We start from the raw sequence: 14320 nt of genomic DNA, 5'->3' as shown, positions 1-14320 counted from the left end.
AAGTCTCATTTATTCAGTCGTATGTTCAGTACATCCCAGACAGACAGCCCTATCATAACAGGTAACTGAAAGTGAAACTTATGTTTTTTTCAAAGCCAGACTCCACTGACAAAAACAGTGGTTTTACCTTGCTCAACACAGGAGCTGCTGATCTACCACTGTCTTAATCTGCAATTTGTTAATGTTATTGTGTGACTTTGGTGAATCACAAGTAACCCGTTAAAACACCAAAGTCACACAATAACACAAACAAACTAATTGATCGAGGCAGTGGTTGACCAGCAGCTCCTGTATTCAACAAGGTAAAATTACCATTTTTGTCAATGGAGACTGGCTTTGAAGAAAACAGAGAAATTTAACTTTTAGTTCAGTTCCCCATCAGAGAGGTCTGTCTGTTTGGGAAATCCTGAGCATATGATTGGATAAATGAGACTTTGATTATACTGCATGAGTAATGTGAGAGTTTGTAAATGGATGTCTTTGATATAGTTTTGCTGTTGTTAATCTCGGACCCCTATGACTTCAATTCATCAAGAATTTTCTCCATTCTTGGATTCTTTGTTCACAGTAAAGGCATGAGAGAAAAACAATGTTTAGTTAACAAATTCAGATTAACACAGGATGAGAAATTTATATACAAATGGTCATTTGGGGGGTGAAGTGTTCCTTTAAGGTCTCTCATCTGTCATGCTTTGCACCACTGTTACTCATTCATTTCATTCAGTCCAATAATCATTTTATTCTCAACTCAATTTTGTGTCAAGAAAAGACAAATAAACAATAAAATTGTGTAAATTAAAAAGATTTTATTGTATAATAGCTCAAAATAGAATTTAACACAATCACTTTTCGATCACTTTTATGCTGAAAGAGGATTTGGGACGTTAGGCGGGGAATCAGGATGAATATACTGTATGTACTGCAAGATGGACAACCCAGTCCAAGGTACTGAAAGCTAAGCAAGAGGGTTGTTTACATCAATGCAGGAATTTAATTCAGTATCAGTCTCAAGACAGTGTTTCATCTGCTCAGAGAAAAAAATGGTTCAGTCTGTGAAACATGTAGACAGGAAACATGACAAATACCCTGGAGGCCTGAGCCGCTCTCCTCTGCAAATATCTGTCCCTGGATTGAATCAGGTTGTCTTCGGTTACAGTCCAGTGGTCATCGGCAGCTCAGGCTCATTTGCTTCTCCTGTGTTCACTCACTGTGCTGCAGGAGTATGATTGTCCACTTTTATTTCCCTGGTTAGGGTTTAGGCATTCTGTACAATACATCTTAACACAGAAACAATGTCAATATATACTTTATACGGTATATAAAATAAATACAAATCTCTTTCTAAACCACTGCTCTGATCTATGACTCCTCTCTTCTACCTGTGATTCACAAAGTGTATATTTGACATTTTGTGTGTGTGTGTGTGTGTGTGTGTGTGTGTGTGTGTGTGTGTGTGTGTGTATGCGTGTGCGTACGCGTGTGTGTGTGTGCGTGTATGGGGGGGTCAGTGATTTTGTCTGGATTTGAATGTGCACAAACTTCATTATCTCAGCAGTCCTGGTGTAGTAGCAGTTCCTCACTCTGCTTTGGCTAATGTGTGTTGCTCCCGTCTGTCTTTTGATTGATGATCAGAGCTTTAGGACTTTTGATTTCCTGGAGGATGGCACTGTGCTGCTTTTCCACTCCCTCGGCAGGCTCGTTGTCCCAGCCCTGGCCTGCTAGCAGCAGCAGTATGAGTGCGAGGAGCAACAGTGTGACTGCTGTGGAGGTCAGCTCCGGGCTTAGCTGCAGGCTGGGCTTGGGCTCTGGGACATCCTTCGTCCTGAATGAAACACACTGAGGCTTTCTGGTCTCTCTTGATCTCCTGCTGGCGTGTTTGGCGCCCTCACTGATCCCTAAATGTAGACACACTCGGTAAAATGTCTCTGCCTGCAGGTGGGTCAGGTTGAAGCTCTGTGTGCCAGCCAGGATGCGTGTGGTGTACGTGGGCGTGTGTGCGTTTGAGTATATGGCTTGCCAGGATAGACGAGTTGAAGGGAGGTTGCGCCCGCTCTGCCAGGACAGGATGGCGTAGTGTTGTCCGACCTCCCTCACCTCCAACCTTGCATCCGCTCTGAGATATCCCTTCATATTAGCAGACATTACCCTCTTTCTTTTCTTTTCTCTGCTATGTACACCTACAGTAACACTGCGTGTATCTGCCCCCAGTGCATTCTCAGCTACACAGGTATACAATCCTGCCTCGCTGGGGGTGACCTTGTTCATCTCCAGAGTTCCCTCAGGCAGTAGCCGGTAGTGTTTGGAGGGGTTACAGGGAGTATCATCTTGAGGCTGCCTGGGAGAGATGCTGGAGGTGGAAGTTAGGTTGGATCCCTCAGAGGCTGTCAGGCTGTGGTAGGGAGCAGGAGCCGGTAAACCTTTGGATGCATGTCTCGGCGCAGGACCAAGTCTCAGCCCAGAGGGAGTCACCCAGTACAGTTTAGGCTGTGGATCCGCTAGAGCTCGGCAGTGCAAGACCAGTTTTCCTCCTTCTCTTACCCCAACGTAGGAAGGGAGGGAGCTGGCAGGGATCATGGGGAGGCATGAGGCTGACATCTCCCTGGAGGATACCTCTCTCACCCTGCGAGCTCTCAGCTCTGGGGGTTCAGAGCACAGCGTAGCCTGAGGTTGGATGAAACGCACCGTCCGTGGTGTTTGTTTTTCTGTTTCTGTGCCATCAGTGTGAGGGTGAGAGGCCCCCTCAGCGGCCCAGTGAAACAGGCAGTCACATCGCAGTGGATTGGAGTGTAAGCTGACCTCCTGAAGACTCGGCAGGGAGAGCATGATGTGCTGGTGCAGCGCGCTCAGAGAGTTGGAGTTGAGCATTAGAGTCTCCAGCCTGCTCAGCTGGAGGAAAGCCTGCGGATGGATGTAGGACAGGCGCGGGTTGTTGGTGATTTCAAGCTTTGTGAGCTCTGGAAGGTTCTCCAGGGCCGCCTTTTCAATGGACACCAGCTCCTCCATGTTGTTCAGGCCGAGCTCCTTCAGGTGGACCATGTCTCGGAAGTCTCCTGTCCCAATGAGTTTGATGCGGTTCTTGTTGAGGTCAAGGAACTTTAGTCCTGGCACTCTCATCAGGGCCTGAGTGGGGACCTTTGTCAGCAGGTTATCATAGAAGGAGAGGCTCTCTAGGCCCTCCAACCCTTCCAGTGCTTTTTCAGCCAAGCCTCTCAGACCCATACCACCAAGGACCAGACTCCGTAGGGATTTCAGGGCAAGGAAGCCCCGCTCAGGCAGGGCCTCCACCGGGTTTCCCCCAAGCATGAGAACTTCTAAGCGAGGTAAAGCCCTGAACCACCGAGGGTCAACAGTGGTGAGTCTGTTGTTGTTGATATGCAGACGCAGTAGGGAGTCCAGACCGGTGAATGCTCCAGGTGCTATTGCGTGTAAGTTGTTGTGGCTGAGGAAAAGTTCCTGCAAAGCTGGCAGCGATGAGAAGGAAGCCTCAGGGAGGTGACTGAGATGGTTTTCCTCCAGATGTAGAGACAGTAGTGAGGGCAGGGAGGAGCTTTGAGTTATTGTCCTGACGTGGCTGAAGCGATTCTGGGAAAGGTCAAGGTCGGTGAGGTTGGCGAGTCCGTGCAGGAGTGCGGTGTTAAGCTCAGACAGAAGGTTACTCTGCAAGCGCAGGGTGTGTGTGTTCAGGGGTATGGGTGAGGGCAACTTGGTCAAGAGGAGGTCATTGCAGTCCACAGTGGGAGCTTCATGGTAGACAGAATCAAGGGAGAACCACGGCTTGATCTGACACACACACCGTGCCGGGCAGGAGACGTGCCATGGTAGTGCGTGAGGTAGCGAGCCCACAATGCCGGGCACACATACACCAATGAACACACACAGGAGACACTGCGACTGTAGGAACACTAAAGTCGGCCTCATAATCCTCGCAGGTCAGCTGATTCAGACAAGGTGAGGAAGAGTTTTTTATGAGGATGTGAGGTGAATCATTTGGACCAGAAATGTGTGTGAAGCCGTATTGTTGACAGTTTCAAGGTGTGCGTGCAAGCTGTAAAAGGTAGGCCAGATGGTTCAGTGTCATCATTTATAAAAGCTTTTCAGATTAAAAAGTGATTATATTGTTAACAACATTCTACAGCAGCATCAGACACAAGTAAAAACTGAATGTGTATGTTCCCCTTTATAGTGGAGGACTGTTCTGCAAAGAGTGTTTTTCTGTGTGACTTTGATTGCAGTGGTGGAACAGGGACTGCACAAGGCTGTGGCTCAATGACTGCCTTTGTTGTCACACCATCGATTTCACATCCTGGCCACAGGTGGAGGACTCATGGCTCCCAGCGTGGTGGCTCACTGCTGTGTCAGAAACACAAGAAGAGAAAGAGATTCAGAGTGAAACTGAAATGACCTGGAATGAGCTGTCAGATACAGTATGATGAAACAGAATGTGTCACTTAAATACAAACACATTTTTAAGCATTATCCCTCATTAGTTCCCACTCTAAACCAAAGTCTGTGTGAATGTGAAATACAATAGATAGCAAGGTCACATGAAGGTCTTATAGGAGTACGCTCCGAAAATGCTCTGCAGCTGAGACGAGCAAGGGAGAGGTGAAGAAGAGAAGATGGATGAGAATAGTTAAAAGGCTGAAAAATAAAAGACACATGCAAAAGGGAATCTCTGTTTTCCAGAGATCTGACTGTAGTAGCGCATGTAGACACGGACAGAGTCGTGACAGATAAAGATAAAAACCCAAAAAAAAAGAAAGTAAGAAAATCTGTGAGGAAGAAAGACAAAGAGAGAATAACAATGCTCTGCTGTAATCTCCAGTGTTTCTTTCACCCTACAAGAGAAAAGGTAAATATGCAGGAGTGATGAAATTGTGTTGCACTTAAATATTTCATGTCAGTGCTTCACATTCAGTGTTCAGTGTTGGAACATAGCGTCCCACAAATGTTATTTATTATGTAACAGTTAAAAAGATCCCAAGGATCTTTTATATCAACAGCCTTCAGTACTTAAGGCTATTATGGGAAAGACTGCGTGAATGTAGCTGCTGCTGGAACTAACACACACACACACACACACACACACACACACACACACACACACACATACACAGTAGTTACATCAGTATTTACATTTAGAGCATTTGGCAGGCTCTCTTATCTGGAGCATTGTACAACACCGTCATAACATTTGGCAGCAGCGAGAACATTCCAGTAATGAGCTGACAAGTACTGTAAAATCATCCTATGGGGAGAATGTAATGTGTCAGAGTAACTAGTGTCAACTTTAACTGCACAGGCCAAAAGGTAAAATGCTAGTTATTGTATAGTTCATTATATTAAATAAAAATTACAACAAATTTTTATTTTCTATTACATTAAAATCTGTATTAATTGTTTTTATTTGGCCACTCTGGGGCTGCAAGAAAAGATGTAAGCACTGACATATTATTTTCACAGTTTAGGGGTGGCCAGATCAGGCCACTGCAAATCTTGGGGTGGCACACCGAAACCAAAAGCCATAACTGAATTTAAGGGATTTAATGATGTTGTTGAAGTATGTAGGGCTTGTGACAGCCATATCAATGTGAGGGTTAAGGAGTATTATTTAGCCCCTTTCCCAACAAGCTATGCGGTCATCCTTGGTATCAATAGATGCCTGATGTTGTCACAAGATACCACTACCTTGCTTAAAAGATGAGTGCACCGCAGCCTCTTAAAGACAGCAATATCATCCTCAAATTATTTTTGCTTGGGGGCAACAATTATATCAGGGGGGCCATGCCCCCCCCTTGCCACCCCTTTGGGGCACCGCTGTAAAGTTCCCATGGTGTTTGCAAACAGTTGCTTATTTACATATCCAGCAGACACAGCGCAGCATTAGCATTCATTTTATTGTCCAACTGATGAATGTAGTAAGTCTAATGTTTACTTTCCTTGTAGCGCTTGTCTCCAAAAACCCCTGAGAATATTATCAGGTGTTTTAGCTCCTGTGTTTAATAACTAGTTGCTAGCGTTGCCTGTCTGTTTTTTTGTGATGAGCAGGTAGTGTTTAGAAGGTTTGTAGGGGTCTTTGCTGAAAACAGAGAAACTACACTGCTAAGAGCAGCAGGGGCATTATAAGTTAAGTTACACATTATAAAACCAAAACAATGGGCTGAAACAGACTAAAAAGCTCTGTAGATCTGAAGAGAACTGCTAATTATTTACTGGTTTAAAACCACAAGTGGTACCTCTTCAGTTACACTTTGTGTAACTGATTTGGTTACTTTAATAATATAAATTACAGCAGCTTTAAGCCTCAAAAGATGAATTAGGATATCCATCTTTAAAATTATGAATCTGCTGCACTTACAGAGCTGTGGGGAAGCTACAATTATTAATCAGTAGCCTACCTTAACACCAGTGTGTAGAATCTGATTGTCATCTTTCAAATTATAGTGATTATATACGTCCTGATCTTAGAGACATAGACAGTCCAAGTCAAAATGAATGCTGTTGTGTTTGCCAAAAGTCAGTAATCTACAAATCCATCACAAAAAGGCATGAACTTTGAGAAGCGATCAGATTGAAAACTGTAATTTAAAGTTATAGAGACTGTTTTCTTAATTTTTTTATGTATGTCATCACAAGCTTGTGCACAAAGAAGGCTTGTTGATGGGGTGAATTACATTATTAGTGTTGCACTAACGAGAGAGCCCACCCCAAAATCAAAACATATATTATCCCTTAGCTGTAGTGCTATTTATCAGTCTAGACTGTTTTGGTTTGAGCTTCCGAGTGTGGTAGATATTGGCCATGTCTGCCTTCTCTCAAGTATATTGGAACTAGATTGCATCGGCTTGTGGTGCTCAAAATAAAAAACAATAAATAAATAAATAAATAAAAACATTGAAATAAATTTAAAAACAGCAATGTCTCTTTCCAGATATCATGACCTGGTTACTCAGGATAATCCACGGACCTTGTTGTGAACAGTTTCATAGAGGAACTATTTTCTTTGTACTGAACTACACCCACCGGCTGAAGGAAGTGTGCATCTACTCATGGACAAGAAGCTAATTGAAGTGTGAGATGTAAACATTAATGGTGTCCTCCTCTGCTGAGCTTTAACGTTAGCTAGCTCAGCAGTGCAAGGTGAGCTTGCAGTATATGCACTGATTCTCACTAGTTATTTAGGTTTACTTGTAACTGAGTCGACATTGAGAGGGTAAAAATTAGTTTTTTTGTTCCATGGTACAAACAAGAGTTATATTATGTGATATGGGTATGATGCATGACAAACACTGACAAACACTGACAAACACACACACATACACACACACACACATGCGGAGAAGGCTTACTGCATAGTTACCATGGAAACAAATCTCACAGCCTCACTCTGTCTCAGTGTTTTGAGATTTACTTACTGACTTACTATGTTTCTGAAGCTGAAAAACTGTATTTCTTCTTTAATCAGTCTCCATTGGTTCTACTAATCAGTCCATTTTCTGTGATGGAGTTCTGTATGTTTATAAAGTTTGCATCAGATGAACTTTTAACCTTTCCTGACACTTGCAAAGTATTTCCATCCTGGCAGCTGGTGTGATAAAACATGACTAACAGGAAGTTCTATGTGACTCTGCAGGCTGTAACGTCTGTTAGCGGGTGAGGAGAAAGTGTGGAGAGATGCTTGCCAAGTTTTTTTTCTCAGACAAGATGGAGAAAGAATTGACCCATTCAATTAAGCACACTTATTAAGATGGAGAGAAAAGTGATTAGTAGTAAAACACCATGTAGCTTAATTGTATGAGGAGTGCAAAGTGAGTGACTTTGTGTGTACGAAGTGTAGCATGTTATCCAAGCTCAGAGCTGTAACAGTAAAAACACAGGAGCCGTTCCTACCTCCTGGGGCTCTTCTTACTCCTCTATCAGCCATTCACTTTCATCTCCACTCTCTCATCTTTTCACATGCAACCTGCTTAATAATGGATTCATCATTTAATTTTGATGTCCCTCGTTTTTGTCATTTGCTCTCAAAAGCTCTCTGTGTTTTCGTCGGTTTCAGGAAAGCAGAGCTGAGTGTGGAGTGTGTATACAAAGGGCTGCCTTGTAATTTGAACTATTCAGAAAAGGAGTGTGAAATAAATCTGTGTGAGTCAGCGGCTACTTTCATAACTTTGTCCCTTCCCAGCTTTCCACAATCTTTTCACCCTGGATAAATAAGATGAATATTTTTGCTCTTAGTGGCCATTATTACTCCCCTGACTGTTCTGACTCAGATTTCTTTGAAACTTTAGCATGACTGCCTGGTAGCCCACATATTATCCACAGCAATACTCCAGCCATACAGGGATGAGTAATAATAGCAAAAAGACAAAGCTGCACTGACCTTAATCCAAAACCTGAGTGACTCTCCAGTTGACAGCTGAGGGTGAATATTTTGTTTCTCAAACTCTTTGTCAGTAGTTGCAGGACCTACTGTGTGTTGCATTAGGGAAGTATTGATCTATATAGAAATAGTGACAGAATAAAACTGAACTGAACTAAAAATCCTACAAGCCCTGAATTTAAGTTTTCATAAGTTTGTTATAAACAGTTTTCGCTTTTGACTCCAGTTCCCAGAAATTTTCTTGGCAAGTGCTCAACTGAAGGGGTCAATAATCAGTCAATCACAATTTAATGTATTGATTTATATGATTATGCACCAACTGCCTGTTCTCATTCCCAGGGCATCAAATATAGCAGCTTGGTCAGTGGTTGTTCGTTTGTGAGTCTAACGCAAAAGGCACCCTTTAGCATCTGCACGAGACAGACTGGGCTTTCAACCAACTCCAACATAAACCTATCTGCAGCAATGACATGGTATAAAGACTGAAAAAAGACTGGGTGGTATAGGAGGGAGGGAGGTCAGGGCAGTGGATGGGTCAAACAAACACAGGACTTTCACCTGGGAGGCTGGTGTTTGTGTCCTGTGTGAAACGTTGATTTTTTTTTTTTTTTTTTAACAATGTCACATAGCTAAAGTAATGTGACTCATGTCACTCATAGGAGTAGACTTTGGAGGGGATGCAGAGGACACAATCTACTCATTATCTAGAACATGTGCATTTGGCCCCCGAATAAAAACATTCAAGTAGCAGAGGACGTTTATTTTGATAAAATTAAAGAATTTACACCATAAAATTAATGCAGAAACACATTGGTACAAAAAATTCACCAAAATGCAGGAAATTAAGGGTCCATGTCATTGGTCCGACAGCCCATTGATCTGACATCCCATTAGTCCGACGGTCCGCGGTGCTGAATGGCTCCCGGCGGGCGTATTTCTGCCTTGATGGTGCGCCGCGACCGGCTCTGGGTCAGCTGGGACAGGCCTGAGGCGAAGCAGGCTCACGGCTTATGTGTTTGTCACTTTCTTTTTCATTTTAACCCACACCATGATCTTTACCTAAACCTAACCAAGTGGTTTTTGTGCCTAAACCTAACCAGACCTTAACCACAGGACATCATGATGATTTCGGAACAACGGGTTTAATATGGTCGGAACAATGGGATGTCGCACCAGTGGGCATTTCCTGGAAATTAAATGTTTGATGCTCAAAATGTTCTGGCAGAGGCCCCTTAAATACTCCATTTAATATTTGCCCCCCTCCAGTGTTGAGACGAAACCTATGCCCTTGAACATAGCCTAGTCATTAAGTTGCTTTCATAATTGAATTTACGTAACAAATGTACTTTATTTTTTAAACCCAAACCATGATCTTTTCCCTACACCTAACCAAAAAGTTTTGTTGCCTAAACCTAAATTAGTTTTGGTAACTAAGGCTACATTTCGTGTTAACATAGAAGATAATTTGGAAAAGATAAAATGCACGTAATGAGTGGGAAACGACATGCCATTGTTAAGTTGATGTTCAGTGAGAACATGTTAGTTGCAACATTAAAATGCTCATCACCCACTGGTCCATCCATTTTCTTAAGCCTCTTAAAGGAGCACTCCAGCGATTTAGCATGCACTCCTTTAACATTGTCAGACTCATGATGGACAGCTTCATTTTGAAAGGGAAAAAAATGATGCAGCATAACCATAAATATCATAATCCTTTCTTTGTCAAAACCTGGCAGCTACATTACCCACAATGCAACCAAACTGCAGATAGTTAGGTTTTGTACTTCAAGTGTGTTATGCAAGTAGCGGCTAATGTAGCCTTGAGTTGCTAGTCTCAAGTGATGAGCAGCAGGCTACAGAGGTCTGGTAAGCTCACTTCTTTTAACTCCACATCTCTACATTTTTTTCACACTTGTAGTCTTCAGACCAAACCCATGCTCCTTCAAGTGCCTCGCACTTTGATGTGTAAAATCGATTGAGCTCTCCTTCAATCACGCACCCAGATCTAAGAGTATCTTATGTAGGTGGTTATCAAGCCTCATGGGGTTACAAAATGGTTTAAATTAAAAAAAAGAACAGATTAATTATTTGATTAATTGATTTTTTTTTTCAGATTTTTTTTCTTTTGCTTCGTTCTTTTGATATACTGGATTATTTAAGGGCCTTAAAAATTCTTTAGATGAAACAGTATGAGAAAAAAACACTGATGTCTCAACATTGACTTATTTGTGATGAGGGGTCACAAAGACAAAGAAGTTGGGAACCAGTTGTTGACTCTCTGTTTACACTGACTGCAACATTAGATAACTGCAGTTACTACATGTGGTACAGTTGCTTCTTACAAAACCTGCACTGAACACTGACAGTCCTAACAAAAACATATCCAAGCTGAGCTGAAGCCCTCACTTGTATTTGAACATTTCTGTGGACTTTAAACAGTCTCCTAAACATCCTATGAAGATGCTGTTCTACCCTGCGTACCAGACTTCTCTGCATCTTTCTGAATTTGACTTTCATACTCATCCTGACCCAGTGAAAGTTCCTGGATCAATACCTACCTAATCTATCCACATTTCTATTGAACAGTTTTTTTCTTGGTTCTTTTTCTTTTGAAATTCAACATTTCCACATTAGAATGTCTAAAAACAACTGTGCTATATATTTTGTTGAGTTGTGTCTGCCTATTTACATTATACCAAACGTTTCTAACCATATTCAAACCCAAAGAAATCTTTAACTTTATTTACAATAACGGTGCGTTTCCTTTGGTTGCATTTTAATAGCGTCATACCCCCTTTACCTCCTGTAGCTGCTCTAACTTCCAAAGAAACACGGGAAACACAGAATGATTCACCATTGAAAATCATAGGCTACAGTGTCAGTAATGGTAGTTGCAAATATCAATTTTCTATTGGTGGTCATGGCAGGCTGGTGGCAAGCAGCAGCACTGGGTCTAACTTGTGTAACTGCAGCAATAAAAAGTTTGCTGATTCGGTGGAGCGGTGAGGGATCAGACACCAGGAAGCTGCATTTGGAGGTTTGTAATGAAGGTCTGTGTCACACCCCCACCTCCCTCCTGGTTAGCTGCTACCACAAATATAATCTAATTCAACAAGCGGACATTATTTTTAGTATGGGTGGTCAACTCATCAAATGCTAATGGTAAGTTTGCAAGTTAAAATAACAATAGTTGTAGCTATTTCTTTACAAAGAAATAACATCATATGAATAAACATGACTAAACTCAATATGGATAAAGCTTTAAATACATCAACTTGTCGGTAACATTATTTCTGCTTGAGTCACGTCAGATAGATTTTTATTGGCAATAGTGGGTATTTAACAATGAAGACAACTCCCATGATCCCATGCTACTTCACAACATTGTCAAAGTCCTTCTTTCGTTATTGTTTTGGTTGAGAGCTAGTGCACATTGTGCAATTTTAACTACATTTTTCTTATTAAACATTATTTTCTGGAATATATAAATAAATCTGTTTCCCTCCCACCCACTCACACAACACCAATGCAGATTTGCTCAACCTCCACTCTACTTACTGTAGAGGGCAACCAATTAATTTACCTTTGCAGGATTTTCTTGGCGGTTTGTCATTTGTATGGCCACCTCACTTCACCCAACATTCAACACAAGTTCCTGTTTACATTCACACCTGTCTGGTACTGGTGTACTAATGATTAGGGGGACTTAACATTTTGCTACAGGAGAGGAGAACAAGCTAAATACAATGATAAAGTGAAGTGGCTGAAAAGCATTATAGCCCCTGCACACACTTACACACTAACACACAAACCTTTGCTTTCTAGAGAAAAAAATGGCAACTTCTTGATTTATTTTACTGTAAACTGAAGATCTTATTTACCTCCTTCTTGCAGTGTAGCTTGTGCTGTGCAATTCTAGGTTTAACTCAGACTATTAAGTGTGGGATAATTAATTAGATGGTGGTCCCTATCCTCTAATGGGCCACTATCAGGGAGTCAATGGCTTAGAAGTTTTAAGGACCCCTTTGGGATGTGAAAAACACAACAAAAGGAATTAAAAATCTGCTGTATTTCAGAACAGTAACACGAATGCTCCTGCAGAAGTTATGTCAAACATGCCTCCCCTTCAGCTCCATTTCACTGCTTTTAATAGCTTCGAAAGCGAGTACCTTAAGACTTACATTTCCAATGGATAAAGGAATACAAATAGGTATGGAGTAGAGATACATGCTTTCATGAAACAGTCCATTGTGTAAGGTTTGTTTGTGCTGTGCAGCTATGACAGAGAGAGACACTGCAACAGGGCGGAATGAAGAGAGAGAAAGAGAGAGGGAGGATTAAGAGAGCAGGAGAGAGGGATGTATGGCAGGGGTGGAGGTGCTGCATGCAGATTGTAATAATAATGATAATAATAATAATAATAATAATGATCATGTGAAATCAGAGATGCATAGCCCTGCAGATAAATCTATTCCAGCATGCACACACATATATATGATGTCTGACAAAAAAGACCCCCAAGCTTCTCCATTTCTAACACCTGCTACAAACACCTTTGAATCAATACTGCCTTCACTCAGAGAGAATGTGCATGCATCCACAGCTGCATGTCTGTGTGAGTGACTGCATGTCCGTGTGAGTGCTGCAATGACCTGTTTGCTTAGAAAATTCTATCAACACATTTCAGGTTTCTTACCGCGACAGAAGCACCGACTACATCTCTCTCTGTCATTTCTTCCTTCCTTCATTTGCTCAGTCTTTCTTTGCAAACGTGCCAGGATGCTTTTTTCTTTTTCTTTTTTTTCTCTTCTCTTCGTCTCCCTCTCAGTCACACGTTTGTGGATCTCTTAAGATTCCTGAAATATCACTTCCCTAGCTCTCCCTTCTCTGTCACTGGAGCTGAAGAGTAAATTGGCACAGACTGAATCTCTCTCCCTCTCTCTTTCTCCCTCCAGCTAAAATGGAGATGAGGTGTGTTCTGCTGCAGCAGAGCTTCTGTCCCTCTCATCTCTCCTCCTCTCTTTCTATTGCCTGCCTCACTCTCTCCCTCTTACTCTTTTCCCGTTTCACAAGCCGAAGGAAAACCACTTGCGTTAGTTACAGTGTGCTATTTTTCTGGATGAGAAGTTTTTGTTTGGCTTCTGCTGGCATTTTAGGTTTCTGCAGTCACCTGCAGATTACAGACCTGCGTACAATGCCAGGTCAGAGATTACAGAGGTTACAAACAGGCAGGGGGGACACTGTTGGAATAATTAAAGCCATTCTTTTTGTATTACAGTATCTTCATTACAGTGTGTTTACATTGCTGATTGTCTCTAAATTCAGCAGAGTGTGAAACTCTATTGAGAGCTGAAGCTGTGTCTCATCTCTTCATTAAACAGACTTGTTGAGCGATTTCACGTCTCTTTAAGTTTCACTGTGGAATTGTCTCCAAATCATTACAAACCACATTGCACAGCAGATTTCAGATCTCAATTTTCTATTGTGCCAGCTAAATAATTTTGGGAGCTCAGACAACTACAGGATTCAATAAGGTTGGGATGAGTCTTACTCCAATCTCATCTCGCCTAAAAGTGTATATCATTAGAATAAAGTGCAATATAGAAAACAGCCAAGAGTAGAAAGTGATAAAGTAATTTAACCATTTTTTTTTGCAGACTGCTGAGACACAAAAGAGAAAACAATATACAAAAGAAGCATTTTACTGGGTAGTGCTGGTGTGAATTGACTTTGGGTTTTTAGTTGTATCTTGTTTCTGATTCCAAGAGTCTCAGAGTTTCCAGTTCTGTAGTTTTTATATTCAGTTTTAAAGGCAAACAGCTTCTGTATAATACCACATTGACAGGTGGTGGTAATTTATGTGTGAAGGAAAATGAATTCAGTCCAGTGTGTGCAGACATTGAGAGGATCTCAGATTTACTGCGGCATGCATATATTTTCAAT

General features: G+C 41.8%; 1 protein-coding gene across 2 annotated transcripts; it reads right to left on the bottom strand.

Moving 5' to 3' along the window:
- Positions 1-825: 825 nt before the first annotated feature.
- lrrn2 (leucine rich repeat neuronal 2) lies at positions 826-13384 on the bottom strand. Of its 2 annotated transcripts, none has more exons than XM_049589082.1 (2): positions 13074-13384; positions 826-4350 (listed from the first exon to the last, which is right to left on the bottom strand). In XM_049589082.1, exon 2 carries the CDS (start codon positions 3916-3918, stop codon positions 1591-1593), a length of 2328 nt encoding a protein of 775 aa, XP_049445039.1. In that variant the 5' UTR covers positions 3919-4350; positions 13074-13384; the 3' UTR covers positions 826-1590. The 2 variants fall into 2 exon arrangements, with proteins under 2 accessions (XP_049445039.1, XP_049445048.1); XM_049589091.1 differs by having other exon boundaries at positions 826-4347.
- Between the last annotated feature and the right edge of the window lie 936 nt (positions 13385-14320).

Source organism: Epinephelus fuscoguttatus, linkage group LG1 (assembly GCF_011397635.1).
Source record: "Epinephelus fuscoguttatus linkage group LG1, E.fuscoguttatus.final_Chr_v1".
Classification (NCBI taxonomy): Eukaryota; Metazoa; Chordata; class Actinopteri; order Perciformes; family Serranidae; genus Epinephelus; species Epinephelus fuscoguttatus.
Note: the sequence above shows the minus strand (reverse complement) of the source record. Positions and strands in the feature narration are given on the sequence as shown.

What these genes read in the sequence shown, in the direction of transcription:
- lrrn2 (XM_049589082.1), bottom strand. Translation starts at nt 3,918, where the DNA reads ATGAGGCCGACTTTAGTGTTCCTACAGTCGCAGTGTCTCCTGTGTGTG.